This window comes from Aquarana catesbeiana, linkage group LG07 (assembly GCF_042186555.1).
Source record: "Aquarana catesbeiana isolate 2022-GZ linkage group LG07, ASM4218655v1, whole genome shotgun sequence".
In the NCBI taxonomy this organism is placed as follows: Eukaryota; Metazoa; Chordata; class Amphibia; order Anura; family Ranidae; genus Aquarana; species Aquarana catesbeiana.
The window spans coordinates 154,593,348-154,620,772 of record NC_133330.1 but is presented as its reverse complement, the minus strand read 5'-3'; the positions used below and the strand labels follow the sequence as shown (position 1 = coordinate 154,620,772).

General features: G+C 46.3%; 1 protein-coding gene across 3 annotated transcripts in view; it reads right to left on the bottom strand.

The window, feature by feature from the left end:
• CENPM (centromere protein M) overlaps positions 1–27,425 on the bottom strand; it is a 194,921-nt gene that overhangs the window by 3,691 nt on the left and 163,805 nt on the right. For all 3 annotated transcript variants that reach the window (XM_073592751.1, XM_073592753.1, XM_073592752.1), the window contains 2 exons: positions 12,747–12,826; positions 12,564–12,661 (listed from right to left, as the gene is read on the bottom strand). In XM_073592751.1, coding sequence (XP_073448852.1) covers positions 12,564–12,661; positions 12,747–12,826 — 178 coding nt within the window. The remainder of the gene's footprint in view (positions 1–12,563; positions 12,662–12,746; positions 12,827–27,425) is intronic.

Below are 27,425 nucleotides of genomic sequence, written 5' to 3'. Positions count from 1 at the left end.
CTAAGTAATTTTCTAGCAAAAAAAAAAAAAGATTTTAACCTGTAAACAAATCTCAAAAAGAGGCTCAGGGCTGAAGTGGTTATGTAACACCCTTTTATAATAAATTGTCTGGAACCGGTTAAACGGGTGTCCAGCAGACCGGCTCACGCAGATATACTGTGGCAGAATGGCTCTCCTGGGCGAAATCCCGTATATATACGGCTTTGCCCAGGAAAGAAACCAGAGGGTGTGCGTGATGCACAGCAGGGGACCCGATGCGCGTGGCCGGCGGGCACGATCGCGTGCACCAGAGCAAGCACAGGGATGTGTGTGTGTGTAAACACACAAATCCCTATACTGTCAGAGGAGAGGAGACAGATTGTGAGTTCCTACAAAGTAGGAACAATCTCCTAGTTAGTTCCATCCCCACTAAGTTAGAACACAGTGAGTGAACATACAGTTAACCCCTTGATCACCCCCTAGTGTTAATCCCTTCCCTGCCAGTGACATTTATACAATAATCAGTGGATATTTATAGCACTGATTGCTCTATAAATGTCAATGGTCCCAATAATGTGTCAAAAGTGTTCGATCCATCCGCTGCAATACCGCTAAAAATCGCAGATCACTGCCATTACTAGTAAAAAAATAAATAAAAACACCATAAATATTTCCCATAGTTTGTAGACGCTATAACTTTTGCACAAACCAATCAATATACACTTATTGCGATTTTTTTTTTTGTTACTAAAAATATGTAGAAGAATACATATTGGCCTAAACTGATGAAGAAATGTGTTTTTTTAAAGAAAAATTTGGGAGATATTTATTATAGTAAAAATACAGTTTTTCTCAAAATTGACGCTTTAGTTTATAGCGCAAAATAAAAACCGCAAAGGTGATCAAATACCACCAAAAGAAAGCTCTATTTGTGGGAAAAAGACAAACATTTTGTTTGGGTACAGCATTACATGAACGCGCAATTATCAATTAAAGCGACGCAGTGCCAAATTGTAAAAAAGTGCTCTGTTCAGGAAGGGGGTAAAATCTTCCGGGGCTGAAGTGGTTAATGAATAATTACTCACCTGTAGCTGAATTCTTGTGAATTAGGATTTCTTTTTCTAAAATTTAGCTTTGCTCCCAAGACTTATTGGGGTGTATTCATTTTTGCAACATGGTCTCGAATGAATTTGTTAGGAAAAATTATTGTGCATGTGCAAATTAACAAATCTTAGTTGCAATCAATGGTCCGCATTTGTAGGAGTATTTTGTAGTATAGTGTCCCATAGAAAACGTGGATTCTGAAAGGAAAGTTAAAGATTTTCTGACAAATCTGTTGGGGGGGTAGTACTCATTTATGCTGCTTTTAGTGCCTTAAAAAAGTATTCATACCCCTTTAAATTTTGTCATGTTAAAACCAAAAATGTAAAAATATATTACACAAAATGGAACATAATTGTGAAGTGGAAGGAAAATGATAAATGGTTTAACTTTTTTTCCCAATAAATATCTGAAAAGTGTTGCGTGCATTTTTATTCAGCCCTTTTACTGATAACCCTAACTAAAATCTAATGGAACCAGTTGCCATAAGAAGTCACCTAATTAGTAAATAGAGTCCACATATGTGTAATTTAATCTCAGTATAAATACAGCTGTTCTGTGAAGCCATCAGAGGTTTGTTAGAGAACCTTAGTGAACAAACAGCATAATGAAGGCGAAGGAACACACCAGACAGCAGGTCAGGGATAAAAAAAAAAAAAAAAAAAAAAGTGGAGAAGTTTAAAGCAGGGTTAGGTTATAAAACAAAAAAAAAAAAAAAATACCCAACGCTTTGAACATCTCACAGAGCACTATTCAATCCATCACCCAAAAATGGAAAGAGTATGGCACAACTGCAAACCTACCAAGACATGGCCGTCCACCTAAAACTGACAAGCCAGTCAAGGAGAGCATTAATTAGAGAAGCAGCCAAGAAGCCCATGGTAACTCTGGAGGAGCTGCAGAGATCGAAACCCACAGCTCAGGAAAATGAATCTGTCCACAGGACAACTATTAGTCATGCACCCCACAAATCTGGCCTTTATGGAAGAGTGGCAAGAAGCCATAAGAAGTCCCGTTTGCAGTTTGCAAGAAGCCATGTGGGGGACATGGCAAACATGTGGAAGAAGGTGCTCTGGTCAGATGAGACCAAAATTGAACTTTTTGGCGTATAAGCAAAACGCTATGTGTGGCAGAAAACGAACACTGCACATCAACCTGAGCACCCCATCCCCACTGTGAAACATGGTCGTGGCAGCATCATGTTGTGGGGATGCTTTTCTTATGCAGGGACAGTGAAGTTGGTCAGAGTTGATGGGAAGAAAGATGAAGACAAATACAGGGCAAACTTAGAAGAAAACCTGTTAGAGTCTGCAAAAGACATGAGACTGGGGCAGAGGTTCACCTTCAAGCAGGACAATGACCCTAAACATACCGCCAGAGCTATAATAGAATGGTTTAAATCAAAGCATATTCATGTGTTAGAATTGCCCAAAGTCCAGACCTAAATCCAATTGAGAATCTGTGGCAAGACTGTAAAATTGCTGTTCAGACGCTCTCCATCCAATCTGGCAGAGCTTGAGCTATTTTGCAAAGAATGGGCAAAAAATAAGCTGTTATAAAAATCCTACCTGTAAAATCTTTTTCTTGGAGTACATCAGGGGACACAGAGCAGCATAGTAATTACTATGTGGGTTATAGGCCACCTTCAGGTGATGGACACTGGCACACCCTAAACAGGAAGTTGCCTCCCTATATAACACCTCCCATACCGGGAGCACCTCAGTTTTTGTAGCAAAAAAATATACATATACCCCAATAAGAGGGAAGGGACCTCTGTGTCCCGTGATGTACTCCAAAAAAAGGATTTTCCAGATAAGCTGTTATAAAAATCCTATTCTTTACCATACATCACAGGACACAGAGCAGCATAGTAATTACTATGTGGGACGTCCCATAGCAATGCTATTTGAGGGGAGGGAGACACAACCCGTAGGGCGCCAACAGACTTGAGGACCTATACTGCTGCCTGCAGCACACTGCGCCCGAAGGCGATATCCTCATACCTTTTTTTTACATCCAGTTGATAAAATCTGGTGAATGTATGGACTGCAGACCAAGTTGCGGCCTTGCAGATCTGAGCCATGGAGGCTTGGTGATGCACTGCCCCAGAAGCACTAACTTCTCTAGTAGAGTGCGTTTTGACATGAAAAAGGTGAAATCTTCCCTTTTAATCATTAGGCCTGAATTATAACTTGCCAAATCCACTTAGCAATAGTGGATTTCAACGCTGCCTGTTCCTTCCTAGGACCCTCTGGCAGCATAAGAAGACATTAGTCTTTCGGACCTGAGCAGTCTTTAAATAGACCTTGACCACTCGCACTACATCAAGACAATGTAGTGAGTTCTCAACTCTAGAACCATTTTGTTCCAAGCAGACAGGATACTGTTTTGCAACAGTCTCGAATGGAACTAGGCATAGGGAACCGCTTCGAATGAAGCCACCATCTTTCCTAACAACCTCATGCAAAGGTGAATGGAGGGATCTCTTTTCGACCTGACCATCTGCACCAGCTCTCTTATGGCATTGATCTTTGCCTGAGACAAGAACACCTTTTTCTGGGCTGTGTCTATGATCAGACCCAAGTACTCCAGGCTTTTTAGCTTTTTTTTTTTTTTTTTTTTGAAAAATATTTATTGGGTTTTATGGCATACAAAAGTATAAGACTTAGTGTTACAAAAGTTACAGAGTATTAATCGTTACAATCTATACAGTTGAATGACTTAGTAGTTGAAATACAATCTTGTCATATCAGTTAGATCAAAAGAGAAGTAACAGAGAGATAAAAAAAGAAAAAGAAAAAGAAAAATTAGGGGAAAGGGAAGATGGGGGAGTTCATGTTTGCCATCTCATCAACCTTATGGGGTGAAACTTTGCTCGACATATAAAATCTTAACATCTAAATACCTTCAGGAGTGGAGGCAGCGTCTGACTAAACTTGAGAGGGTGGATGCCAAGGGGGACAATGAATTTATGGATAACCTACGGTGGGTTAAAAATAAAGGAATCTGGAGTGGGGGGTATTTTGAGTCGGCCTAGAGAATTGGTGACATCTTTTGTCAAGTACCATTTCGTGTATCGAAATGGGTTCATTATTTCGATCAGTGCCTGCGGAGCGAATGTAGCTTCAATGTATTTCCTCCATCTTTTGAAAAAACGGGAAGTTGATCGGAAATTAAGGGTGATGGTGTCCAGCCTTTCTAGATTAAAAAGTGATGCCAAGGCTTTTTTAAACGTTGTTAGGGTAGGAGGAGTAGCTGATATCCAGTGAGTCATGATAGTCCTGCGAGCCACTAGAAGACAGAGGTGAGCCCAATGTGGAATATTTTGTGAGACCCTCGTTGGCGATGAGGGTGAAGGGGGTATGCTGAACAGGCATAGTAAGCGGTCCTTTGTGCACTGAATTTTGTGGACCTCGTTGATGTAGGTGATCACCTTAGTCCAGTAAGCATCAATCTTGTTGCAGTCCCAGAGTCTGTGTAGTAACGTGGGGCGAGGTATGTTGCACCAGGAACATTGGGCTTGGGTGGGGTCCTTCTTGTTGTAGCGGAAAGGGAAATAAGCTCTGTGAATGATCTTGAATTGTGTTTCCCTCCAAGATTCAGAAGCAGTAAGGTTGCGGATTGTCTTGTACCCCTCAAGAATTTTTTCTGGCAGAGATTCGTCTTCTAAGACGTGTGACCATTTTTGAAAGGGTTTGAGGGCATACTTCCGTGTTTGATGTTGTATGAGACAGGAGTAAATATTGGAGATGGAGTAGTTATCGCTTTTGATGAGAGTATCAATGCAGGATGTTTCAAGTGGGTTAGTATTAGGACCAGAGCATGATTTGAGATAATTGATGAGTTGGTGATAAAAGAAAGCATGTGTTGGTGGTAGGGAATATTCCCGCATCAGGGTATGAAACGGTTTGAATTTGCCCGGCTTGTTGAGATAAAAAGCGGAGACATCTGTGAGGCCTTTAAGTTTCCATTGGCCAAAAGCTTTGTGGATGATAGATGGAAGGAACATAGGGTTGCCTTGTATTTTGAGGTATTTGGAGATGTTGGATGGCACTTTGAGCAATTTTCTTACTTCTCTCCATGCAACGACCGTATCCTTAATTATTACACTTGTTTTGAGGTGGGGGGGTAATGTATTGGGATTAGAATGGAGGATGGCCGAGAGGGTATATGGGTGTACCATAGCCTCTTCTAAGTATAGGTTGGAATATTTAGAACCACCAGTTAGCCAGTCTAAGCCCTGTCTAAGTAAACATGCCAGGTTGTAGAAACGCATATTGGGCAGTCCCGCCCCACCCTCGCCCTTCGGGAGACATCATTTCTGTAGCGCTATGCGAGGTTTTTTGTGAGTTTTGGCATATTCTAGAGCCATTAACACTTTGCGAATGTTTAGGGTGGCCGATCTGCCCGAAACAAAGCCAGATTGGGCTGGGTGTAATAAAGATGGCAGTAGGGGAGCTAGCCGTGACGCAATTATTTTGGATAGGATTTTGACATCAACATTTATTAATGATATCGGCCGGTATGAGCCCGGTAGTAGGGGGTCTTTCCCTTTCTTAGAGATTAATTTGATGTGGGCCTGTGTTCCCGTAGGAAGATAGGGCCCTCCGTCCCACATAGCTGCGTAAACATGTTTTAAAGTATCAGGGATAAATTCTTTGGTCATTTTATAGAATTCAGCGGTATATCCGTCGGGTCCCGGGGCTTTGGCCGAGGCCATGTTTTTGATCGTGAATCGAATATCATCAACAGTGATGGGGGCATTAATCGTCTCTAATTGTGTGTGGTGGAGTTTGGGTAAACGTATTTTGTCGAGCAGTAAGTCAGTGGTAGGCAAGTCAGTCGGGTCAGCTTTGTATAGATTGGTATAATATTCCACGAGTAGGTTGCTAATTTCAGCTGGGGAGGTGATCATAGAGCCTGTCTTAGCTCTAAGAGCTGAGATACGGGTGGGACGTCTGGGGCCTGAGCACATCTTGGCCAGGAGCCTACCAGCCTTGCTTCCAAATCTATGAAAATGTAACTAAGAGTATGATGTTTTGGCCGCTTCATGTTGTTCTGCCCATAGGTCAAAGGTGCTTTTGGCCTATCTCCATTTTTGTATGTTTTCTATAGTGCGGTTTATTGTGAGCTGCTCATGAGCCAGGCGTAGGGTTTCGCTTGATTTACTATACTGTTGCTTGGCTTTTTTTTTAAACTGGGTTGTGTATGAAATTATTTTACCTCTTAAGAAGGCCTTGCCTGCTTCCCAGAATAGGTTAGGATCTGTAATGTGAGCTCCATTAGTGGAGATGTATTCCTCCCAGGCGCAGTATAGTGTATGTTGAAAGTCCTCATTGTCAGCTAAATAGGAGGGGAAGCGCCAAGTAGGGGAGGGAGATGAGCGAGCTGTTTGGGTGAGATGAATCACGATTGGGCTGTGGTCTGAAATCACTGCGTCTTGTATGTCTGGTGCACTGATTATGGAGCTTAGGGCCGGGGAGGCAAAAAAATAGTCTATACGTGAAAACGTATTGTGCGGGGGTGAAAAGGAGGAGTATTCCCGTTCTGTTGGGTGCATTAAGCGCCAGACATCCACAAATTGCATGGAGGCGACGGCTTGTGACAGTAGGGTGGCTGCAGATGATGAGGGGGTACGGGTGTGTGTTCTATGTGTAGGGGGACCTGTGCGATCAGCTAGGGGGGACATGACTGAATTAAAGTCCCCACCCAATAGGTGTAGCGTCTCTGGTGTAGTTAGCACCCATTTCACTAAATCCTGGAAGAAGGAGGTGTCAGGGGAGTTGGGAGAATAGATGTTAGTAAGTGCTATGTGTTTGTCATCTATAGTCAGATGTAGAGTTATTTTTCTTCCCTCCGAGTCAACCTTGACATCTCTGACTTTGTGCTGTAGATTTTTATGCAGAAGGATAACAACACCTGCTTTAAGGCCCACTGCTAGTGAACCATAAACAGAGCCCACCCACAATCTGCGAAGACGTTGCATATCGTCTGCAGACAGATGCGTCTCTTGAAGTAGAGCCACATCCGCCCGGAGACGCCGCAGGTGTCTGAGGATGGACATACGTTTGTTAGGGGAACGCAACCCCTTAACATTCCACGAGACAAACTTTAGGTGACTCCCAAGTGCAGACTGTGACATACTCGGTATTTGAAAGTGTTTTGGTTTAGGAGCTTGCATAGAAGCCCCTGAGTGGATGTGTTATCTACCTCCTGGGAGTCGCCAAAGCGCCTCAGAACCCCTGAAGACATATGAACTAGGTTGGCAAACATGAACTTAAACTTCTCTAAGCAACAATAAGTTGTAAACATTAATAAGGCAGTATATCGTATAAGGAAATACATAACTTGAGTTGTGGACTTCTCTTTTTTCCACATGAGATCTCACCTATCTAGTTAGCGTAGCTCCCATTGATTGCCAGCTTCTCACTTAGGGGCAGGGTGTTAGCAACGGGGGGTGGGGATAAGGAAGGTAGGGGAGAGGAAAGGGGAATGGGGGGGGGGTGCAGGATAGGAAGGGAGGGTGGTCTGGGGGGGGGGGGATCCCCTGAGGAGGTAGTGCATGTTTAAATTAATCAATGGCGAGGCACGCTGAACACAGGGGAGAGCCCCCCTCTTAAGATTAGGCTTAAGTAGACCAGAAAATAGAAAATACAAGTAAACATAACATTGCAAGTGTCCTTGAAAAGGAAGGTTTCCCAGGTAGTGGGGGACTATGGCTGTTATTGAATAACATGACTATAACATTATAACTGTATGATTCTTAACTGCGTAACTTTCAGCTACAGGTTGGAAGAGGTAGTGCTCTATAGAGAGCATGTACGGCAGTTTATAGTGACATCACAAGCATCCTCATCTTAACGATAAAAAATTGTAAGGAAAAAAAAAAGAAAAAGTATAAGATGGGTTGATACTACCCGTCCTAAGATGACGATGTGAAAAAGGGTGATGATGTGGAGTCCTCCGTCAGTTCCTTCAACGATTCCCAGAGCGATCTTCCTGGTTGGTGAAGCGGCTGCGCTTATATGGAGGTTTGGTCGGGCTTCGGGGGTGCTTAGGGGGTCCATACGCATGCTGTGAAGATGACGATGGTGATCCCTCTGCCGCGGCACTGTGTTCCATTTCGGAGCTTCTGTTGGTTAGGTAAGTCTCCGCCTCTTCAGGTGTATGAAAGGTGAGTTGCTCCCCTTCAGATGTTTGAACGCGGAGGACAGCTGGATAGGCTAGGGAGAATCGGATCTGATTGTGGTGCAGAGTGGAGCATACCGAGGAGAATGCCTTGCGTTGTTTCATTACCTCTATGGAATAGTCCGCGAAGAGTAGCAGTTTCGCGCCATCTACCACCAGTGAGCGCGTGCAACGAAATTTTTGCATTATGGCGTTTTTGTCGGCGTAGTTTAAGTATTTCACTATCACATGCCGAGGTTTAGCGCGTGTGTCAGAATATTGACCCATACGGTGTGCTCGTTCAACCGTGCACGGTATGCGGAGGCCAAGTTGCTCTGGGATGGTTTTCGCACAAATGTTTGTAAGGTGGGAGGCTGGGATCGACTCTGGCAGGCCAATGATGCGCAGATTGTTTCTTCTTGAGCGATTTTCTAAATCGTCCAGTTTGCCCCATATGTCTCTCTGTGAAGCATTTATGCGTGCAAGTGCTGCAGATGAGGCAGTGCAATCATCTTCTATTATTGAAATCCTTTCCTCCACCTGGTTGATGCGCTGGGCCTGAGCCTGGAGTTCTATGTGCAGCTGTTCCAGCCCTCTGTGCACCGCTGCGTCCACAGTGGCTGTAAGAGATGGCCCCAGTAGTTGGACTACAGCCTGGGCAATGTTGGCAGGGGATGTGGGGTCGGTTTCTGTCACAGCTGGGGCAGGGGGAGGTTGTGGCTGCTGCTGAGGCCGCTCTGTTAAGTCCGGAGCGGCCGCCATCTTGGCTGCTTCGGCCGCTATGTCTCCCGCCGGCGGAGCTGTGGAGGGGGGCGAGGACAGCGCCCGAGCATATGATCGCTCCACGAAGCGATCCATGCCTGCCTGGGATGGAGCGGAGGCGGTGGGGGTTTCCCCGGTGCTGTGACTGGCTTAAATGCCGGTTTTGTGAGGAGCTGTGCGGGAGCTGGAGCTGCTCACCTCCTCCTCATGTGGCGCCGGAACCGGAAGTTGCTTTAGCGGTTTTAAGGAAGACTTCTCTAGGTTGAGAATTCAACCCAGATTTTTCAGGTATTTGGTTGTAATGCGCACACTTTGCTCCAAACGGGCCACCGGCTGGTCTATTAGCAATAGGTCATCTAGGTACGCCAAGACTGTTATGCCCTGTGCTCTTAACCTGGGCTAGAGGTGGAACCAGAACTTTTGTAAACACCCTGAGTGCTGTATCTAGCCCGAAGAGCAAGGCTACAAACTAAAAATGCTGCTGTTCTACATCGCACCGCAGAAAATTTTGGGGAGTGGGAAATATAGGGACATGCAGAAATGCATCCCTGATGTCGATAGATGCCAGAAGTTCTCCTCCTTGTAGGATAGAAACCATTGACCTGATCGACTCCCTGCGAAAAGCGCGTATCTTCAGGAACGGATTTAGATTCTTTAGATCTAGAATGGGTCTGACATCCCCGTAAGGTTTTGGTACCGTAAAGAGATTTGAATAAAACCCCAAACCTTGCTTATCTGTGGGGATTTGTATGATCACCCCTTGAGCCAGTAAACAGGTCTAGTGCCCGAAACAGAGATTGACTTTTCCCTGGATCGTTGGGAAAATTTGACCTCAGAAAAACGAGATGGTGGAAAGTCCCGAAATTCTAGTTTGTACCCTAGAGTCACCGTGGAAATGACCCATCTGTCCCGAATTTCCTCTTGCCAGACTTCTGAGAACTGCAGAAGTTTCCCCCCACCCTGGCGAGGGGGGGGGGAGGGGGAGACGCCCTTTCATAATGAGGCTTTAGAAATCTGTTTTGCAGGTTTCCGCCCCCAGGACTTCTTTTGAACCTGGGCCTGACCCTAAGGCTTTCCTCTAAACTCTGACGGCAAAGGCCATCGCCACTGCCAAGAGGCTGATGCCCCTGGCGCAGGAGAAAGAGCCTGCTTAAATGAAGGGCGTTTATTCCTTCTCTTGACTGGCAAAAGAGTACTTTTCCCACTTGAAATCTTTTGGATGTATTAGTCCAAATTATCGCCAATTAGCCACTTCCCATGAAAAGGAAAACCAGTCAGGAGCCTTTTGCATGGCTCTTAGGCTGGCCAATTTTTTTAACCACAGGATCCTACGCATGTGTACCAGCACAAGTGCAAGGCGGGACGCTTGGTGAATAGAATCTTTTAATGGAGTCTATGGCAAAACAATGTTCTTGGCAGTTCGGCCAAATCCCAGGCTTATTGTACAGGAACTTCCTTAAGGGCCTGTCTAAACTGGTCCTTTAGGGACTGACAGATGCCTATTGCAGCGACTGCAGGCTGAGTATCTCCACCTGTCAAAGAAAAAGAGGATTTTAACAGGAATTCCAACCTTTTATCTGTTGGATCCTTAAGCATTTGTGCATGGTCTACTGGAAAAGTTAGACTTTTATTCACACTGGATACAGCAGCGTCAACTGCTGGTACAATCCATCTTTTGGTGAATTTCTCCCCCATGGGATAGTCTTTCCCTCCTGATCACCTGAGGGTAACCCCTCAACCTCTACCCACTGTTCCCTTGTAAAGGGTCTAAGGTGGGGGAGGGGAATCTAGCACGCTTCCTATCCTTTATGATGAAGGATGCGATTAAAGCCACTAATCTTCCTTCTAGGCCCAGCAGGGCAGAGGAAAATGCATCTTCAGTCACGTATACAGGGGCTGAGATGTGAGAAGCAGCTGCACCACCAATTGGTTCCAATGACTCACCCTGTGCCACATCTGGTATTTCAGGAAAGGATGACAGTGTGGAGGCATGACTGGAGTTCCCAGCGCCTAGGGGTGAAATTTTTGATACCCTTTGTGGTGTCTTTTTGGGAGCCATAGTGCTAAGCACAAAAGCAGAGGCACTAAGTAAATGCACTATTTGCTGAGCAATAGTCTAGCATACAATGCCGCTAATAAAGTTCAGCGTGGTGCTGAGTAAAATGAATTTCCTGTACTCAAAAAGCCTGTATGCATTGCTTTACGTGCCCCCAGCGCTCTTGTCCTGCGTGTCAGACATTCATCTCTCCAGTTCCTGGCTTGAGAAGCGTCTGTTGGATTTCTCAGATTGCGAGGCTCTGCTCGGCGTCCCCACCGCCTGCGCTATGTGCTCCTCGTGGACACTACGTCCCGCACACGGCGCCACGCCTAAGCCACACCCCCTCTGCTCATTAACCCGCCCCCCTCGTTTAAAACTAGCAAGAGCCAGCGCGTGCGGACGGCATTTGGGTCTGCCAGCACAGACCCAGTGAGAGGGGAGGGAAGGGAGGCGGGAAATTTAAAACTTGATGTTTCAGGTTTTGGCTTCTGTGGGGAATAAAATATAAACATGGGGGGGGGGGCGGTGGCTGTTGTACGTGCCAGCCCCTTAGTTCCCCCAGGTGGGAAAAGAACATGCTGTTGAAAAACTTTGTTCTAGATGAGGAATCCCCCCTGGCTGCTGAGACCACACACATGCTGTTTAGCTGGGACACTGAGCTGACCGAGAAACAACATACCAAGGTATGTGCATTACTCCCTCTAGTAGAGACTTTAAAGGCATGACAACATTTTACTCATGGAAGAAAAAAAAAACCATAGGTGGACTTTTTACAGTTACTAGGCTTCTTCCCTTACCTTATCCTCGCCGCAGGATACTGCTGTAACAGACAGATCCAAACTTCACCCATCATGGTGGGCTGCGTTAGCAAACCTTCAAGGACCAGGTCCCTTTTTATCGAGGTTCCACTCCCTTGGCCCTGTATTAGCACCCAGCCAGGAAAAACTTTAGGTAATGTAGGCATGACCAAAAAGCCCTGGGTCCGGGGTCCAGCCCTGCAAGGAGGGGCGTTACAGGCAAAACCTCGTGCTTCATATACAAGGCCTGGGTACCATCCACCTTGGCCTCAGTGGCACTTTGGATGGATGCGGTCTATGGAGGCTGTTTAAACCCAGCAAGGATTTCTCCAGCGGAGCTCTTCAGAGAACATTTTCACTCGTGACCAACACCTTAGACACTGGCGAAAAAAGGGAGGTGCTCCCGGTATGGGAGGGGTTATATAGGGAGGCAACTTCCTGTTTAGGGTGTGCCAGTTTCCATCACCTGAAGGTGGCCTATAACCCACATAGTGATTACTATGCTGCTCTGTGTCCCGTGATGTACGATAAAGAAATTTCACTCTCTAGATGTGCAAAGCTAGTAGAGACATACCCAAAGAGACTTACAGCTGTAATTGCAGCAAAAGGTGGTTCTACAAGGTATTGACTCAGGGAGGCTGCTATGCATGTTCAGTTAAAAAATAAAAAAATTATATGGTCTTCTAAAATGTGCTATGACACTAAGACAGAGAACGTACATCAAGTTCAGATTGGATCAAGATACTCAAATGTTTGTCTGCAAGATCTTCCACTGTGGCTATATCTACTACACAGTGCTTAACTGATCCAGGATTGCCTAAAAAACAAAAAAAACATATGATCAACTACCTTTGAGACAATAGTAGAAGTAGATCACATTAAAATGACAAACACGACGATACCTCTTGTAGCCAGAAAGCAAATTTTTCCAAGATAAAAATAGGCATCCAAATGCATCATGGAAGACAGAACATTGTTGAGGCTGCAAAAAAAGAAAAAAAATGCTGAGGGAAATTAAGAAAAGAAGGGAGAAGAATAGGAAAAATGAAAGTAACCATTACAAACACTGTAATGTCTCATAACCGTGTGCTTCATCTAAAGTCCAAAATGTCCCCCTTATCTGTACCAGGGATACAGGCATAAGACTCTACCTAGTCACTGCCTCATTTAATTGTCCCACATAACCTCTTTTCTTAACCAGTATACAGGGATGGAGGAACACTATTTATTTCTTTCAAAGCATTTTATTGTATTTCAAAAACATAAATCAAAATAAAAAGAAAAAACAATACCCGTTGAGGGTGCAATAAATGCATGAGACATACAACAGATATCAGGTAAACCTCTAACAGATGGATAGAAATCCTAGAAGCCATTATAACTCTTCCAACTGTACAGTATCGGCCCGACCCAAGGACAGAAATAGTTGGGGACAAGGAAAGGTTCCGCCAGCACCCCTAAAGGGATCATGCTGTGCCTGGCCGAATCTCTAGGAGCCCCCAGTTCTCAAATCACTAGTCAGGCCTGGAATCTGACAAAAATAATAGGGTTGCTATAACCTGATTCGCTAGCCCCAACGGGATGATCCTCCGGATGAAGGACAAGTTACGCTAATGACGGAGGGTCTCTCCGTGTACTTAAGAGGGCTAAGAGGGGGAGGGGAGAAGGAAGGGGGGAGGAGAAGAAAAGAGGGTGAGAAAGAAGGGTAGAGTATAAAGAGCCTATCAACGGGAGAGGACCATGCGGCCTTTGTTGGGCCGTAGAACTTTACGGTTGAACTCCTGGTATTAGGGGAATGCCCACATGGCGGGCCCATGGTTCCCAGGTAGCTTCAAACTGCGTTTTGGAGAATGCTAGTGAGCTTCTCTTGAGACATGATCAAGGAAATTTTACGTATAGTAGCCTTGAAGGAAACCTTGGGTTGTTTCCAAGCTTTGGCAATGGTAAGCTTGGCTCCAAGGAGAATGAAGTTTGCGCGTCGGTTTCGGTGTTTTGGGGAAATTTGCATTAAGTAGGGCTATGGCAGGGGTTTTCGGGATCTTAGAATTAGAAATTTTAAAGATCAGGGAGAAAATCTTGCTCCAAAACGGTCTTAATCTAGGACACTCCCACCATATGTGGGCCATGGTGCCTGTGAGTTGACAACCTTGGAAACACCGGGGGTCTGCTGAAGGGAACATTTTGGCTAGTCTGTCAGGGGTAAGGTACCATCTGGTAATGACCTTGAGACTGGATTCAATTAGTGAGACATTCTTAATGCCCTTGTAGGATCTGGAAAAGGAGACCCTCCATCTCTCTATGTCCAAGTTAAGGGATAAGTCACTCTCCCATGCGGTCATGTAAGGGGTCTTTGGGGATTGTTGGGCCAGTGACTGATATATGATGGAGATTACGCCCCTCTGCTCTGTGGACTGCCCACACCATAATTCGTACGGTGTGAATCTGGGTGGCAAAGGCTTCCCTAGCCAGATTTTGTGAAGGAAGTGGCTTATTTGGTTAAATCTAAAACGTTCTGAATACGGGATCTCTAGTTGATTCACACAGAAATCCAGGGAAATAGGACCAATGGGAGTGAAGAAGTGTCCGATTCGATACAACCCCTTGTCCAACCACCATTTAAAGGCTTTGATGTCTAGACCCGGAACAAAGTCCAAGTTATTGAAAATGTGAGCTAGGGGGCGGCTACTCGAGGTTAATGCAGGGTTGGATTTCAAGTTGTCCCAGATTTTCAGTGATTGGGAGAGAGTAGGGGAAAGGATCGGGGGACGGTCTCTTGGGGAGACCCATAGTAAGAAGTCTAGGGTGTAGGATGAAGCTGCCTGCCTTCCTATTTGAATCCAGTCGGGTTTCTCCGCCCTGGAGTAAACTGAGGAGAGCTGGGTTATCCTGGCAGCTTGAAAATACCAGAATAGCTGGGGTAGCCCTAATCCCCCCTGCGTTCTGGGTAGGAAAAGGGTTTTTTGCTGGATTCTATGTCCTCTCCCTCCCCAGATGAATTTGTTGACTTTTCTTTAGAATACTGTCAGGTGATCCTTTTTGAGGTTTATTGGGAGGGCCCTGAAAAGGTAGAGGAGTCTTGGTAGTAGTGTCATTTTTATAGCATGAATTCTCCCTAGCCAGGGTACCTCCCCCTTGGTCCAGTTTCCTAGGTCCGCTTCGAGCTTGCGGTATGTGGGCGGGAAGTTAGCTGAGTACAATTGTTCCGTTTTCGCTGTGAGTTTGATTCCCAAGTAATCAATGGAGGAGTCACTCCACTTAAAGTCAAAGGCGCTTTGAAGCGAGACTGTTTCAGTCTTGAGGGAGACGTTTAGAACAGAGGACTTAGTATAGTTCACCTGTAACCCTGATAACGCTGATAACTCCTTCAAGAGTTTGCACAGGTTTGGGAGGGATGTGATAAATAGGAGCATATCGTCCGCAAAGAGACCGCATTTGTGGACTTGAGTCCCGCAGGTCACTCCGTGGACGTTGGGATTAGAGCGTATTGCTATTGCCAGTGTTTCGATTGCCATTGCAAAAATTAGGGGGGAAAGCGGACAGCCCTGTCTGGTTCCTCTTGCAATACTAAGGGGATTGGAGTACTGGCCTTGAAGGCGGATGACCGCCTTCGGGGTGGAATATAGGGATCTGAGGACCCCCATAAATCGGGTCCCGAAACCCCACTTCTCCAGAAGGGTGAATATGTAAGTCTAATGATAGGATCATTCCTTCTTGCCTGGGGCCCCCATCCCAACTAGATTGGAGCAGGGAGATGATGTTGACCACTCTCCTAATTTGGTCTGGCCCTTGTCTGCCCGGAATAAATCCCACCTGGTCCTTGTGGACATAACAATTAATAAAAGGTGGCTAGGCAGTTGGCGAGGATTTTTGTCATAATTTTCAGGTCATTATTAATGAGGGAGATGGGTCTGTAATTTTCAACTTCCTCATGGTTTTTGTTGGGTTTGGGGATTACTGAAATAAATGCAGTGTTCAGGTGGGGATCTAATGGGGAACCTAATCTTTTGGAATTAAAGAATTTTGCCATGTGGGGGGCTAAGATTTCTCCAAATGTCTTGTAGTAGGGGACTGAGAGGCCGTCAGGAACTGGAGCTGAACCTGTCTTAAGACCTTTGATAACCTCCCCGATTTCCTCCACTGAGAAGACGTCTTCCATTAAGTCTTTATGTTCCTGGGAGACGGAGGGAAAATGGAGGGCAAATGGAGGGAAAAAAAAAAAAATTGGTCAAGGGGCCTCTATCTGATTGGGTAGAATTGTAGAGCTTGGAGTAAAATTCATGGAAGGCAGTCATGATTCTGTTTGGGTTGGCTGTTGGGGGCTGTCCTGCTATACGAAGTTTGGGGAAAGTATGTGTGTGGTATTTGGGGGTTACCTTGGCGGCTAACATTGGGCCTATTTTGTCTTTTTGAAAGTAATATTTGGCTCCGCTCCAGCGGATGTGTTTCTCCGCTTTGGCTGTTAGCGCTAGATTGAGCTCCAGCCTGATTGCATCCAATCGGTCTGATAAGGCCTTAGATGTTTTTTGTGTTCGGCTTTTAAGGCCACAAAAGATGATTCCAACTTTTGGATGTCATTCAGACGCTCCTTTTTGACCTGGATCGCTATCCGTATAAGCACGCCTCTAATGGTGGCCTTGTGGGCTGCCCATAGGGTTTCGGGGGAAATGTTGTCTACATCGTTTAGACGAAAATATTCTTTAATGGCGCCTGCTATTACCTTGGTGTGTATAGGGTCGCTAAGGAGCGATTCATTAAGTCGCCAGTATGAACCTCGCTTCCTAGTAAGTGTGTTCCTCAAGGAAAGGAGGACCAATGAGTGGTCCGACCATGCTGTGTCCATTATAGATGCCTTATTAGTCAAGGGGATGAGCTTGGATGGGATTAGTATATGGTCAATCCTGGCATAGGATAGGTGGGGGGGAAGAGAAGTGTGTAAAGTCTCTACTCTTGGGGTTCAATTCCCTCCAAATGTCGACTAGGCCATTGGAGTGGAGGATTTTAGCGGTTCTGCTGCTCAGTTTCGTGGGGCGCGTAAGCTGGTCCTTAGGGGGTTTCGTTTTATCTAGTCCCTGGTAAAAAGCCACATTGGAGTCTCCTCCAAAAATGACCTTGCCCTCCAGGAGGGGGTTTAGAGTTGTAAAGAGGTTCTGGAAAAATACGTCTTGTCCCTTATTAGGGGCGTAGTAGGAGATTATGGAATATAGTATTCCCTCTATGGTGCCCTTAACCAGAATAAACCTGCCCTCTGGATCCCTGAAATCGGAGATGTGGGAAAATTTACTATTTTTTGAGAAAAGAATTGCTACCCCTTTCGTCTTGTTTGGAGCATTTGCAAGGAAAAACGACGGGTAGTGTGAATGGAGAAATTTGGGGTTGTATCGAATCGGAAATTGTGTCTCCTGAAGCAGCACTACGTCCAGTTTAAGGGATCGATAGTGTTCGAATGCCACTCTCCTTTTCCTAGGGGAATTCAGGCCCTGAACGTTATAAGATGCCACCCTGAGATCCACTCCTTTTGTTGTCTTGTCAGCCATTAGAACAGGGGGGGGGGGGGGGGGAGACCATCGCACTGGCAGCCACTTACACCCTTCAACGACTTCTAACTTCGAGGAGTTGGTGACAGGCGTTGAAAAGACTGTTGACGGTTTGAAGACTGAATGTAATCATCTCCCGTTGATAGGCTTGAAAAGAGAAAAAGAGTAAATGGGGGACAAAGAGGGGGGAGAAATGAAACACAAACAAAAACATAGACAAGGGTCTTCTAGTAAGACCCGCGGTGAGTGGCGGAGGGAATATCCGCCAAACACCTACTCTTTTTTGTCGGTCGCCCCTAGGAGCTGACCGACAACCCATGCCAGAGAAACACATTCGGTTTCCAAGGAATGGGTGGAGACGCAAGGGGACCACCCCTGACCCTTGCAACAAACTGACTAAATCAGAATCTTTGCACAACTAATATAAGCTAGTATTCTGTGCAATCTACCATTTTCACACAATATAAAATACAAAAAATAAAAATAAAAAATAAAAACACTTAGTCACTCTAGGACAACCAGCCCGCCTAAGGCGCCCCCGGATCCCCTCCGCCTGCCCCTCACCCCCCGCCAGGCAGGGGGAAGAGGTCGGATGGACCCAGGATCCAGGAGGCACAAAGGATCTAGGCCCCAACAACAGGAAGGGGGAGGAGGGGTTCATCAATGAAAATTTGCCAGGTAACCCCCCAGAGATCTGGGCCTAACTGCTTTGAACGTCAGGTACCAGTCCTGGAGGGGGAAAAACCCTCGCCTCCCAGAGGTTCCAGTTCCATTCGGATTCAATTCCCAAACGGGAAGAGAGAGGAAAAAGACAGTTTGTTCCCAAGACGGCTGTAGTGTCGGTGGACGGTAAGCTACTGAAGTCTCTCCGCTTTGGCTAGTGACAACTTGTGGGAAAGGGACCGTGAGGGACACTGAAGAACAGGAAACTGGGGATCGAACCGAACCAAAACTTGGGTTTGGAGCTCCAGCTCCAACAACAGAAGGGACTCCTGTCCCGAAAGGAAGTGCCCGTGAGAGGGCAGTGTAATTAGGAGTAATGGACAACGTCTTACGGTGGTCTTCCTTCCTTGCACTTCTTGGAGGGACCCTTGTTCCAAAGAGGGGAGACCGGGCTAGCAGGAGGGGGTCGTTTAGAAGACCCCGAGGATGTCGTGGAGAAGTCCATGGGTGCCTCCTGTGAGATCAGTTTAAGAGTCAAAAACAGCTTCTCGCCACCCAGAAGGTTGGAAAAGAAGTGTGTTTTTCCGTGAACTTTACAGCGAAAGGAAAGGTCCAGCGGTACCTAATGTCCTGTTGAGCTAGGACCGTAAGCAGCGGTTTGAGATATCTCCTTTGAATGGTGGATGGAGAGAGATCAGCAAATATCTGCATCTGATGCCCCCGGTGCTGTAGTTTAGGCTTCATGCGAGATTGGCGCATGACCTCCTCGACAGCAAAAAAGTGCGGTTTAACGATGATGTCCCTTGGGGTGCCATCTTTTCTGGGGGGTCCTAGGGCTCTATGCGCTCTGTCTAGTTCTAGAGGTTGTGGCGGGATATTTGGAATGAGCTCTGAGATAATGTCCCGTACCGTGAGGGGGATATCGGTGAAGGATTCCGGTAGGCCTCGAATTCTAAAATTATATCTCCTGGACCTATTTGAGGTCGGTGATCCTGGAGAGGGCCGTATCAAGTTGTTCTTGGAGGGTCTGAATGTGCGCTGCATTTTGGTTGGTTCTGGATACTGTATTTTCTATTTTGTCCTCCATGGCCTCCATTCTGGATCCCAAGCTTGTGAGATCCGATTTAATGGTGTTAGGGATTTGGGCTGCTGTGTTGGCCAGTCCTCTCTCCAAGAGTGTAGAGAATTTAGCAAAAAGGTCATCTTGTAATGTGGAGATGTCCTTGACAGAATAGCCCGGGGACGGGTTGGCAGATAAGTGAGGAAGAGAAGGCCCGGACGGAGATAAAGCATATTCCTCCATGTGAAGGCCTAGCGAGGACTCCGTGGATGCTGGGGAGGGGGCCTGGGGCATATGGAGGCCTTGAGGGGCCACCTGGGACAGGCCGGGGCTGCTTGTGAATAAGTCAGTGTCGCTGGAGCAAGGACTTGCCTGTTCTCTGGCGTCCTGGCCGGGAAGGCCGCATGAGGCTGTGTGTATTCAGTGACGGCAGCCATCTTGGTACACCCGTCCTCCTTCACCGAGTCAAACCGCGGCCCGAGGTCCCATCGTGCGGGGGGACCGGACATCCCGGAGTGATCCCCTACCGCTCCTAGATCCGTTCAGGTAGGTGGATTGCTGCTCAGAAGGGCACAGCGCGTGTGCGGCTCGTCGGTCCTGGGTGGTGCGGAGCTCACAGCTCAGGCAGCCATAACGGAGCTCTCCACAGCTATTTATTTCAAGGTTTACCTAGTTCATGCACAGTCCCATGCATGAGCAGGTTCCTTTTTTTCTCTCCCCCTCCATCCCTTTTCTGGGGCCTTCCTCTGTCAAAAACCATGAATCGGACCGAGACAGAAGTACAGTTAAATCACACTTGTTTAATAAAAGTAAAGAGAACAAACGTAGTCAAAACATAGCTAAAGTTTGGTAACTGGAACGGATAGTCGGACAAGCCAGAAAAGTCAGGAAGCCAGAGATAAGTGTAGAGGAACAGCAAGCAGGATCTGGAGCCAGAAAGAATGTCAGCCAAGCAAGTCTTTAACAGGGACACAGGAGATGGTCAACATCACAGAGACTAAGGCTGGCCATACACTATTCAATTTTCCTGTTCAACTTTCCTTTAGATTTACCAAAACCATATAATAGGAGGTCAAACCTAAACACTTTCAATTTGGATGCAATCAGGCAGGCCCTTGTACTACATAGTTGAAGGTAAATCTAAAGAAAATTGAACAGGAAAATTGTATGGTGTATGGCCAGCTTAAGGCTAAGACAGAGACCTGGGCTGGACGGCTTAAGTAGGCAGGACTGACGAGCAGGATATCATCAACAGGTGAGTCACTGTGGAGAGAAAGTAGCTGGCAATTAGCAAACAGCTGAGCAGCCAGCTCAGAGAAGGAAGGGCCGAGTCCAGCCCTGACAGTACCCCCTTTCCTCAGAGGACCACCAGGCTTGAGGGGGGAAAAAAAAAAGTCTATGGAAATCACTGACGACAGTACGTCCGAGTACAACAGTACGACATGTACGTCCGAGGATGAGACCCAAGAGCATTCCCCCGAACCGTACCCTTTCCAATGCACCAGGTACTGTATGTGCCCACGGAACCTACGGGAGTCAACAATGGACTGTACTTCATACTCCTCATGGTTCTCAACCTGTACAGGGTGAGGACGTGGCACCGAGGTGGTAAAGCGGTTGCAGACCAAATGTTTTAATAAGGAGACATGAAATACACGTATTAGAAGGAAGGTCTAATGCGTAAGCCACTGGGTTAATCCTGCGAAGAATACGGAAAGGCCCAATAAACCGAGGTGCGAACTTCAGGAGAGAAAACACAAAGTCTGAGGTTGCGTGATGACAGCCAGACCCTGTCCCCAACCTGATAGGAAGGCGCAGGCAGGCGTCTGCAGTCAGCATGGAGTCTACCTATCGTTGGCATGTCGCAAAGCCTCCTGAACTTGTGCCCAAATGGAACAAAGACCACGGAGACGCTCCTCTAATGCAGGAATACTCTGCGGAACAAAAAAAAGTCAGGCAATATGGAAGGTTGGAAACCATAGTTCGTCATAAACTGAGACAATCTGGAAACAGAATTAAAGGCACTACTGTGAGCAAACTCCACCCGCGATAAGAGGTCTGACCAGTTATGATGGTCAGAAATATAGCAACGTAGGAATTGCTCCAAGGACTGATTGGCGCAATCTGCGGCCCCATAAGACTGTGGGTGATATGCAGAGGAGAAAGCAAGCTGAACTCGCCAGAACTGGGACACAAACTGACTACCCCTTTCTGAGACAATCACCTTGGGTAGCCCATGTAAGCGAAAGATCTCACGAGCAAAAATGGAAGCCAGTTCCTTAGAAGTGGGCAACTTCTTAAGTGGAATACAATGAGACATTTTTGAGAACCGGTCAACCACCATAAGGATAACTGTGTTGCCCTCCACAATGAAATCCATAGACAGGTGGGTCCAGGGCCTCTCTCCATTGGGTATGGGTTGTAGGAGGCCCACTGGAAGGTGTCGTGGATTCTTACTCTGAGCACACACGGAACAGGAAGCTACGAAGTCGGTTACATCAGCACATAGACTAGGCCACCAGAATTGCTGGGAAATGGCCCAAAGAATTAATTCTTCCCAGGGTAGCAGCAGCCTTGGGAGAATGGCAAGTCTGGAGCACGGCAGCACGGAGACTCTCTGGGACAAAGCAGTGGTCACAAGGTTTCTCAGGAGGAGCATGGACCTGAGCAGCAAGAATTGTGTCACCCAAAAGGAGAAGCAAGACTGGTGCGAACCGTAGCCAGAATACGATCAGGAGGAATCACAGGAACCGACTCCATCTTGGAAGTGGAGGAAAATTGTCGTGACAAAGCGTCAGTCCTTACATTCTTAGTACCGGCTAAGAATGAGACAATGTAATTGAAACTTGGCAAGAAAAGAGCCCATCATGCCCCTCTGGGGGAGAGGCGTTTAGCCTCAGACAAGAATGTGAGATTCTTATGGTCAGTAAGAATGAGAACTGGCACAGTGGTACCTTAAAGGAGAGGTCTCTATTCTTTCAGGGCTAAAATGACCGCTAACCGCTCTCTGTCACCAATCTCGTAATTGCACTCTGCAGGTGACAATTTCTTGGAAAAGTAGCCACAAGGATGAATAGCGCTCTCAGGAGGTAGGACGTTGAGACAGAAGGGCACCAACTCCAGTCTCAGAAGCATCAACCTCAGGATAAAAAGGTAACGTATGATCAGGATGTGCCAACACAGGAGAAGAAACAAAGGCAGCCTTGAGACTCTCAAAGGCTTTAATGGACTCCGGAGACCAACTCTGTGTTACCGTCCTTTCTGGTCATACCAGTCTGGGGCTTGACCAGAGACGAGAAGTTACAAATAAACTTCGATAATAGTTGGCAAAGCCAAGAAAACGCTGGAGAGGACATAAACCCACGTGTCGGGGCCACTGTAGGACTGCTGAAAGTTTCTCTGGGTCCATCGAAAAACCAGCAGTGGAAATGTCATAACCCAGGAATTTAACCTGTTCACAATGGAATACTCACATCTCCAATTTACAATAGAGATTGTTCTCTCTTAGTTTCTGAAGCACACGACAGACATCTGTGTGGTGGCTCTCCAGGGACTTGGAAAATATGAGGATATCGTCGAGATAAACCACCACACAACTGCAACAAATCTCGGAGGCCATTGTTAATAAATTCCTGGAAAACTGCCAGGGTGTTACAAAGGCCAAAAGGCATTACGAGGTACTTATAATGGCCTGTTCTGGTATTAAATGCAGTTTTCCACTGGTCGCCCTCAATCCTCATGAGATTGTATGTCCCTCTCAAATCAAGCTTTGTGAAAACCGTTCCCTTGAGGCGGTCAAATAACGCCGTAAATCAACAGAATCGGATAGGCATTCTTAATCGTGAAACGATTGAGACCCCTATAATCAATACAAGGTCTCAGTTCACCACTCCTTCACAAAGAAGAAACCAGCACCAGCAGGAGACAAGGATTTCGGGATGAAACCTCGAGAAAGTGCATCTGCAACATACTCCTCTATGACCTTATCCTCCAAGACCAACAAAGGGTAAACCCGGCCATGAGGGGGTGTGGCACCAGTTTGAAGTTCAATTTTGCAATCATACGACCGGTGTGGAGGCGAACTACCGGCTTGACCTTTATCAAAGACCTTGCTAAAATCGTGGTACTCCTCCGGCAAGGAGGAGAGTAGAGTAAAGAGGTGCACAGGACCTTGGCTACCTTCTGGAAGCATGTTTTACTGCAATGTGGCGACCAGGAGAGAACCTCAGCACGGAGCCAATCAAAAGACGGGTTGTGCCTCTGTACCTAAGGATAACCCATAATCAGTGGAAACTTAGGTAAGGAAATAACCTGGAATTGGATTATCTCATGGTGAAGAGCCCCTATGACCATGGACGATGGAACAGTCATGAGTCACATGGGCAGACTGTAGAGATCTCACGTCAAGTGCCTCAATGGCAAGTGGAGTGTCACGCAACTGCAGCGGAATCGAGTGCTTCGATACAAAGGCAGCATCAATGAACAGGCCTGCAGCCCCAGAGTCGATTAGAGCCTGTATCTCGAAGGACGACTCAGCCCAGGAAAGGGCAACCAAAACCAGGGGCCTATCCTTCAGGATAACTGGAGAGGAAACAACGCCACCTGAGGTCTGTCCGTGACAGGACCTTAAGGTTCGGGTGTTCCCTGGACGGGTAGGGCAAGACTTCAAAAAGTGACCTGCCTGGCCACAATAAAGGCACAATCTCTCCCTCCTCCTAAGGGTTCTCTCATCCGCAGAGATACTCGTGAAGCCCAAGTGCATGGGATCACCTTCACTGACCGACTCAGTACCAGGAGACATGGGTGGTGAGGGAGGCAAGGGTGAGACTACAAAGCTCAGAGACCAAATGTACAGGAGGCTTCCGCAAGCGCTCCTTAAAAGAGTCTTTCTTGGAGTCTGGAGACAATGAGGATGGCAAACGTGATCAATTTCTGCAGCTCAGTGGGTATATCTCAGGCTGCTATCTCATCCTTGATTGGTATCCGAGAGACCATGAGAAAAAGCAGCCACGAGGGCCTCATTGTTCCAAGCAACCTCTGCTGCCAGAGTACGGAATTCAATGGCGTAACTGGCAACAGTTCTCGTACTCTGATGAACATGAGGCACTTGGCAGCAGAAGCGAAGCATGCAGGAACATCAAATACCCTTTTAAAAGAAGCCACAAACTCAGGGTAACTCAAGACAACAGGTTTTTGCATCTCCCATAGAGGGTTTACCCAGGCCAAGGCTCTCTCAGAAAGCAAAGATATCACAAAACCTACTTTGCTTCTGTCTGTGGGAAACGCCTGGGGCAGCATCTCAAACTGGATCGCCCCCAAATCGCTGGGGAAGCAGAGCAGAACCAGAAATACCTCTTATAGAGGAAATACTCGAGGTGGGTACCTGCACAGAGACTGGAGCAGCAACAGGGACGGCCTGCAACACAGGTTGTACCAGAGAAACCACAGTGGGAGATTCCAGATGAGCCGTGCGACTCAGGAGCGTTTGTAGACTGGCAAACTGATCCATGCGGTGTTCCTGCTCATCCAATCTGGAAAAAATATTACCAACAAGTGGATTGACTGCATCTTTTGAATTCATGGCCTTCGCCTATTGTCAGAAACCATGAATCAGACCGAGACAGAAGTACAGTTAAATCACACTTGTTTAATAATAAAAGTAAAAAGAACATAGTCAAAACATAGCCAAAGTTCAGTAACCAGAACGGATAGTCAGTCAGACAAGCCAGAAAAGTCACGAAGCCAGAGATCAGCGTAGAGGATCGGCAAGCAGGATCTGGAGCCAGAAGGAATGTCAGCCAAGCAAATATAACAGGAACGCAGAAGATGGTCAACATCACAGAGACTAAGGCGAAGGCAGAGATCATCTGTGCTGGACGGCTTAAGTAGGCAGGATCGACGAGCAGGATATCAACAGGTGAGTCACTGTGGAGAGAAAGGAGCTGGCAATTAGCAAACAGCTGAGCGGCCAGCTCAGAGAAGGAAGGGCTGAGCCCAGCACTGACACTTTCCCTCTCCATTTTATCCTTGCGCAGGGGGACTGGTGGGTACTCGATGTGCAGCCACACCATGCCTTTGGCACCACTAGCGGCACCTGGCTCGCTATTTGACATCTACATACTATATCGGGGGTGACTTCTTTGGCACAGAGTGAATGTGGCCACTCAGGCGCTGACCTCGCTCCCCTTTGCTGAGTACACTGGAGCGGCATTAAGGAGTGGTTTAGCGGCGTGACTGCCTCTTTTTCTTGCTCTGCTGTTATACAAACACATGTATTTGGATCATGCTCGCTCACCTAGGATTCAGGTCTCACTAGGTTACATTTTTTAATTTTGGCTGTTTTGGTTGCACCTTTTTTTCTTGTCCCCCCCCCCCATCCCTTACTCCTTTGGTGAGAGCTACATGTTTTCTTTTTACATGTTATTTTCTACTTCGATCCCTCACCTGGGTTTACTCTTACGGACACTATACTTTGGGCTTCAGTCCTCACTATATCATTAGACATGCACTATTTACATTAATATTGGTTGGTTGTTGGTTTTGTGCCGCTGGCCACCGCCACAGCTCCCGAAGAGGAGTCCCCCATCATTTCTTCGGCTTTCAGCACCCTATTTGGAAGCTATAGGTTACTTGTGAGTAATGGGGGGGGGGCATTAGCCCCCCCTTCTTTCCCCTCTTTTTGTATCAAACATCAGACTATGTAACACATAATATCTTTTAAACATCAGACACCAAAAAGTTATGCTGTTTTTAATCCATAAATCAGAGTATTAAATATAAATTCAAACAAAAATGGAAAGTATTCCTGTGTTGTCGATCTATGACTTTAGAATTATGTAATTGCATAATCCTGCAGCACAGATTATCATCTGTCTATTGGTTACTGATGCAGACTGAAAATTAAAGAGGAGCTCCAGGCTCCTGCAGAAAAAAAATACTGTAGCCGCTGACTTTTAATATTAGGACACCTGTCTAGGAATCCAGTGGTGTCTTCACCCGAGCCGATTTTTTAAACTGGCTATCAGGTGCTGCTGCCGCTATCTCCACTAAGGAAAACCGCCAGTGAAGCCTTGTTGCTTCATAGCCGGTTCCCTACTGCGCATGCGCAAAGCGTGCTGCACTCCGATTGGGCTGGCTGCAAGGGGGGGGGGGCAAACTCAGCCAGAAGTGGGGACAGATTTCTGTCAAAACCAGGTACCCACTCCCCCCCCAAAAAAGGTGCCAAAATATGGCAGCGGAGGCAGACAAGCAGATCTTCCCCTTTTGAGTGGAACTCACACTTATACGACTTGTCCGACGATTTTGTACTGCAAAATCGTATGACAAGTCGTTCTCCATGATTTTCAATGACTACCATTCATATTGGCATGACTTTAAGTCGTGCCAACTTCAAAGTAATCCCTGCACCACTTTGGTCCAACTTCCATGCGAGTTGTTCTCCATAGACCTCAATGTTAAACCCTCAAGTAGCATGCAAATCGTACCTGAATAATATAGACACGATTTCAGTACAACTTTGTAAGCACAAGCCTCACACCATGTATGTTTTCATTTGTTAATGCCAAAGTTGTAGCAAAGTCGTACAAAGTAGTACTGCTCCCAAATCGCGGCAAAATAGTGGCTGCAAAATCGCGCGACTTTGAAGTGTGAAAGGGGCCTTAAGTAAAAAGAAAACTTGACCTTGTCTATTCTAATTTAATAGGGATATATAATTTGTTTTATAGATCTCTCTCTCCTATAATTGTAAAAGGAAGAGAAAAAAAAAAAAAAAGATTTATTTATTTTTTTACATACGTTGAAGGACATATATGTTATTTTGATTGTTGTCGAGATTATTGGTGTAATTGGTCTAATATGTTTTTAACTTCTTTTTAGTGTCACATTGGTAAATATAAATCAACATTATTCAAGAATTTTCATTAGAGCATTATCCAATGTCACTTGGTTATTTTATTAACTTTACTCCACACCCCCCCCCTATATTTGTTCCTTGTGCAGCGGTTTGTGATATCCCTAGCTGCAGTGGATTGTTTTCCCTTCTCTCCTAGGGTTACATCCTCCTGTGATCCCGAGGTTACATCTGCCCTCCACTTCCCTGGCCAGGAGTGATCGAGGACATTCAGCCGGGACCCTCTCAATGGGCATGAGCTTACCTATAAGTAAGTGGGTATTTCTTTTAACCACTTCAGCCCCGGAAGATTTGGTTGCTCAATGACCAGGCACTTAACCGCTTGCCGACCAGCCGCCGCAGTTGTACTGCGGCAGCATGGCTTGGCTGCGCAAAATCGCCATTATGTTACGTTTGTAACATAAACGGCCACTAG